At 47.4% G+C, this 5614-nt stretch overlaps 1 protein-coding gene and 3 non-coding genes across 4 annotated transcripts; 3 read left to right on the top strand and 1 right to left on the bottom strand.

The window, feature by feature from the left end:
* The first annotated feature begins 217 nt into the window (after positions 1 to 217).
* Positions 218 to 289, top strand: TRNAW-CCA. The gene has a single exon. It is a non-coding gene; the product is annotated as a tRNA-Trp (tRNA).
* A 721-nt stretch (positions 290 to 1010) lies between these two features.
* Positions 1011 to 1092, top strand: TRNAS-GCU. The gene has a single exon. It is a non-coding gene; the product is annotated as a tRNA-Ser (tRNA).
* A 228-nt stretch (positions 1093 to 1320) lies between these two features.
* TRNAT-AGU lies at positions 1321 to 1394 on the top strand. The gene has a single exon. It is a non-coding gene; the product is annotated as a tRNA-Thr (tRNA).
* A 1136-nt stretch (positions 1395 to 2530) lies between these two features.
* On the bottom strand, positions 2531 to 4226 carry BORCS6 (BLOC-1 related complex subunit 6). The gene has a single exon (XM_044672467.1). The coding sequence runs from the start codon at positions 4032 to 4034 to the stop codon at positions 3372 to 3374; it is 663 nt and encodes a 220-aa protein (XP_044528402.1). The 5' UTR covers positions 4035 to 4226; the 3' UTR covers positions 2531 to 3371.
* Between the last annotated feature and the right edge of the window lie 1388 nt (positions 4227 to 5614).

Raw genomic sequence — 5614 nt, 5'->3', positions numbered from 1 at the left:
GGTTTCTGGGGATTTCCAAGAACTTGGAAACTTCCAGTCTCTCCACTCACCTTGGCACAGAGAGGGTGCAGGAAGTCTCTGTTTCGGATTGTTTATCTGTGTGGATGAATGCACCTGATCCATCAATCCTGACTTCCTTCTTCTTCCTCTAGTGGCAACTCAGCCATTCTAGCCGTCGGATAGTCATAAGCTGACACGTCTGGCACTGCAACCGGATGACCTCGTGGCGCAACGGTAGCGCGTCTGACTCCAGATCAGAAGGTTGCGTGTTCAAATCACGTCGGGGTCACACTTTTTTTTTTTCCCCTCCCTTCTTTCACTCCTTCCCCGGCCCCTAGGACAGGACCCGTAGTCCTATTTTGCAGCCTTGCTCGGGTGCTGTATGTTGGGAGAACCTGGTTGCTGAAGGACAAGAAAGAGAGAGAACGGTCTCCGAGTCCTTGTGAAAATTCGAGAACTAAGCCACTGAACTGAGCCACTCTCGGTGAGTCAGAAGCATTTAGAAAGTACTCAAACTGGTTTCTAGAGTCAGAAGTTAAGGTCAAATACAACCTTTGGCGCTTATTGTCTTTGTGATCTTGAACAATTCGCTTCGCCCCTCTGGACCTCAGTTTCTTTATCTGTAAAATGGGTTGGTCTTAGAAGGCCTCTGGCGTCCCCTTCCAGCTCTAGCTTTATGGTTCTACTCCTGGCACGGAAGAGGAAATGGGATAATTTCCATATTTTTCTGCAAACTACCTTGAATACGAGCTAGGAAAGGTTGATGGTTTAAGTGAATTCTTTATTTTCCTTTGTGAGTCATTCCCACCCCTGTTCTCGGCCCCTCCCACCTTAACGGATCGCTAAGAAATAGCCTTGCCAGTTAACTCCTTCCCAGCTGAAGCAGAGGCGGGCATTTCGTCCTCTGAGCACGTTAGAAATAATAGAAAAGAAAAAACATCCTTCCCATTCCCTTTTCCAGAAAGGATTTCTCAGACTCCAGAGAGTAGAGAGTGCCACAGTGCATCAAAGACGAGGTGGCCGAGTGGTTAAGGCGATGGACTGCTAATCCATTGTGCTGTGCACGCATGGGTTCGAATCCCATCCTCGTCGGTAGCGGTGGGAAGTGAGGTGTCTTTTTAAAAAGGTGAACAATTAAAGCGGTAGTTTTCACACCTATTTAAGGATGTAGTCTCTCCTCTCTTTCTGTATCTTTGTCTTCATAGCCATAGACCAAATGATTACTTTAGAGTTGTTTCTTGACTAATGTCCTCTCAAACAACTCAACATCGACGACGTTCTAGATCCAAGAGTAGTCACAAAACTTCTACCAAAGCGGGTGGCGCCGTGGCTTAGTTGGTTAAAGCGCCTGTCTAGTAAACAGGAGATCCTGGGTTCGACTCCCAGCGGTGCCTGAAGGGGGTTCTTTTCGTTATATTCCCATTTCTTTTTTTGAGTACAGGAACCAACTCAGGTGTCCTGTCTGCTTATTACCAAGACTCCAGCTTCTTTACTCTGTGTTAACTCCGGGAGGCAGCCAGCAGGGCCATTCTTCAGAGGGTTTAGGAGTGGAAAAGGGCTTGAGGCAAGGGAGAGTAGCAGAAAGGGGCGGGGTTCGGTGCTTAAAAGGGATCTGTGAGAAACAAGGAAAAGGAGTACCTTCTCCTAGACCTGCAGGCTTCAGAATTCCCAACCCCATTCTGTCTATTCGGTTGTTCTCCAAGTTCCAGGAATTTCGATCTCCAAACTTGGGTCTTCTTTCCTTCCTTTCATTCTCTTCGGGAACCCAGGAATTCAGACTTCCTAATCTTGCTCTTTATCTCTAGTCCCATCCACTTCAGGGGGGATATTGAAGACTAATTTTCCTACTTAGCAAAATCTAGGGGGAAGTTATTCCTAAACTTTCTGTGGACCGATTAGTGCAGTTAATTAAAAGTTTGTCAGTTATTAGATCTGGTTCCAGACCGGGGAAGTAAGGAGTTTTAATTTTGTCACCGTATTTAAATGTCCCCAATTTTTTGTTGGGATCCATCTCTTATCTTTATCCAAGGATATGTATTCAAATCAGTATCCATGCCCCTAGAGTCAATTTATCTCCTTTCTGTGGATAAGTGTTTCCTAGAAAGTGGAGACTACAGAATTCATCCAGGTGATCTATGAGTGGCATAGGATTTCCAGAACTGGGGAGAATTAAAGTTTCTGAAAGTTAACAACGCTGGCTTTTTTTTTTCTTTTCTTTCTTTCTTTTTTTTTAAACTAGAACATTACGGAAAATAGCCCTTTCCTGCTTGAGGCTGAAATGTCCAGTCCTCTCCCTCCTGACTTGAGCCCAGGTGTTCAATCCCCAAATTCAGAACTTGAGTGACTCCTCCCCCATCACTTGGGACAGATACAGCCATCTAATTTTCTCTGTCACGTTTTCCCTGTGTCCTATTTTCTCCCGTCAGTCACAGAAACCTCCAAGGCATAGGAATAGAAATAACATATATATGCACAAACTTTAAATTGCTGGACATTTTACTCCTCCCACCACGCCCAATAGAGATACAGCTTCACTGTTAACAGCAGCAGCATTTTAATTCCACACAACTCAGAAATTCAAAAATGTTGGCTCATAGGCCAACATCAGAAAACTTCACAGCAGGTTCAGAACAATCAGCAGTTCTCATATGAATACTAAAGAAATGAACCCAAGTTCAACACCTAGGTCTTACTCCCTGCAGGAACCCAAATATTCAGGATCTAGTAAACTTCTCTCTTCACCCTTGTTGGAAGCACATCTTATATGGGTGAAGACAAAATTTGGGGGAACAGTGGAAAGACTGGGGCATTCCTTGCCATTAAATACAAGTTTAACTGAGGACATCAAGTTTCACCAGCTGTCATGTTAGCCCTTCCAGTTAGCTGCCACAATATGGTGGTTACAGCAGAGGCTAAAGCTTCTTTTTTGTTCCCCTCTCACAGCCAAGTCTTTTTATCTTCGAACATGGTCCCAAAGCATACCTAAGGTTTCATCTGGCTCCCTAGGAGATGAAACTTCAGCTAGGAGTGGCACTTCGGGGGCGGGGCAGGGTAGAACTAGACTACCACTCTAAAAAGGACCTAGGTCTCATCTGGAAGGCACTCCCACCCCCAAAACACAAGAAAGCTTTCCTGCAACATATCTGTAAGAGGAGCTTATCTGGAACACCCAAGAAATCCCATATAATGGGAAGAAGACCACTGGATACATGTGAGAAGTTATTTTTCTCCTCTTCCTCTCCACCCCCCCCCCTCCCCGCTTTCTTAAGGGTTTGAGGTTAGGAGACAGGAGATTGGAGGTATTGTCGCACCATCATATACCAAACCACCCTTTCCCTAAGTGTAAGGTGGCCCCAACGCTCTCCAGTCTGTCATTTGCAGAGAGCCTCCAGCACTTCCAGAGTGCGGCGAATGTCCCGGATTTGTCGGGCCAATCCCTGGACTGGCTGCAGGGCCCGCTCTAGCTCTTCGCATCTAGCCAGCAGTGTGTACATGCCCTTGATACTCATGTCCACCGCCTCTCCCAATGAGTCCACGGCGTCTCGGTAAGTCTGGATGCAGCCTACGCTCAACGCGGTCAGCTCCTGCACTGCGCCGCCGAGCCCGCGAAGCAGCCGTTCCACACGGGCACCCAGTTCCCGGCTCAGCCGCTCCAGGTCCCGGAGTACCTCCGGATCTATGGGCGGGATGGTTGGTGCAGGAGCCGGGGCCGGTCGGGGGGAGGGCGGCGGCTGCGGAGGAGGCTGCGGATTCCCACTAAGGCGGATCTTGAGCTGCAGGTTGTTAGCCACGAAATGGGTGAGGTCCCCGTGTCTGCTGACCGTACCCTCCAGCTCGAGGGCGCTGGAGATGGTGGCCCTGCGTCCCCCGCCCGCCCCCTGCTCCGGGCCGCCGGGCGTAGCTGTCCCGCCCAACCCCCCACCGCTGCACGCCCCGCTCAGTCCGTCTAAGCTGCGGCTGTCCTGGAGGCGCCCGGCAAACGGGCGGCCCCCTTTTTCCAGCTCGCGCTCTTCCTCCTCCTCCTCTGGATTCATCCCGCTGTTACTCCGGGCGCGCTGCCTCCCCGCGTCCGCTTCGCCCCTGGAGGCACAGAGACGGGTCGGCACTAGGGCCGAGGGCTCGTAAGGGGTTCTCACCGGATCCGAGGCCTGGGGACGGAAGAGAAGGAGGCTTTCCGGGACTGGGTCCGAGCAGTGGGTTCCGGGAACAGCCGGAAAGTGGGAGGTCTGGACTCTAACCCAGGCTGCCCAGGGGCAAACTCCATGATGAGCCCGAGGGGAGGGGCCAAGCTCCATCAGAGCCTATGAAGTCGTACTTCTAGCTTACTAGGAGAGACGGTAGGCAGTGCCTTTTAGAGGCGGAAGTATTGGGGCGCCTATTCGTAAGGGTTGACAATAATAAAGGCACACTGATTGGCTACAGGAAAAAGACTCTAAGAAGAGGCAGAGTTGATTGGGCAGTTCAATGCACATGGACAAGGAGAAGGGGAGGAGCAAGGAATGGGGCCAAAGAGGAGGCGCTTGACAATGACGTAAAAAAAAACAAACCTCTGTTTTTAAAGAAAACTAACCCTACCGGCTGTAAGGTTTCTCTTCTTCCATTTCTTTTCCATAGTTTACCTAGCTTTTAGTAGGAGACTCGTGATATTGCACGGTGAAGTGGGAAAAAGCCCAGCTGGAGGATTACATGCATTCTGGAGAAAGGCCAGAAGAATTTGGAAAGAGACGGAAGGAAGCCAGAAACTTACTAGCAGAAGATAATTGACCTTGCAAGACTTCTTTTTATAACTTGGTTAGCTTAGGTGCCTTTGAAATGTCATCAGCGTTAATGGGAAAGGAGCTTTGGTGTACTTCGAGGGTGGACCCTAGGTGATTCAGCTGTGAGCGTGCCGCCGAAACGTCCTGCCTTTAACTCCTCTCGACTGCTTTCTCGGTCCCCTCCTGCCTATTTCACTTTGCCTCTGACAATGCATACTTTCGTGTCTATCCACCCTATCTGTCTATTATCCACACAAGATTTTATAGTCTCTTCCTGCTAAATCTAATAATGCAATCCTTGTTTGCATTATTATAATATTATAACATAATAAAACTACTGTAGAAAATGTTAGCCCTAAGATCTAAGGATGGATGTTGGGAGAAAAGCATTTTTGAATGAAGGGTTTTTAAAATCAGTTCAGAAAATAGTTTGATGTGAAGTATGGTGTCTGGAAGTTGCGAGTATTTTATCTGCGATCCCAAGAATATGAAGAAGATGAGGCGAAGTCTTCCTTGAGAGAACTATTTTAATTATGGTGTTGCAAAGACAAACAAAACTTTATAGAGTGAATTCCATGTAAAGTCTGAGAAACTTAATTTAAGTACAATCTAATTTGGAAGGATTATTTCCTGTGAGCGCTGAAAAGAAGTCAAATATTAAGTACTAATCCTTTGAAGAAATATGAAGAAATTGCTTCAAGAGAATTTAATCATTATCATAAATCTGTTCAATGAATTGAGACTGCTTTTCCTGACAGTGAAGAAGAGTGAGCTACTGATATCTTGAAGTCTGTAACATTGGTCAAAACCAAAATATTGTAAATAATCTTTAGGCATATTACTTTTGTTATTGATGC

This window comes from Gracilinanus agilis, chromosome 4 (assembly GCF_016433145.1).
Source record: "Gracilinanus agilis isolate LMUSP501 chromosome 4, AgileGrace, whole genome shotgun sequence".
Lineage (NCBI taxonomy): Eukaryota > Metazoa > Chordata > Mammalia > Didelphimorphia > Didelphidae > Gracilinanus > Gracilinanus agilis.
This window is presented reverse-complemented; position numbering and strand designations above follow the sequence as displayed.

Bases quoted from the DNA above. Each gene is read 5' to 3' on its own strand.
- BORCS6 (XM_044672467.1), bottom strand. From the start codon at position 4,034: ATGAATCCAGAGGAGGAGGAGGAAGAGCGCGAGCTGGAAAAAGGGGGC.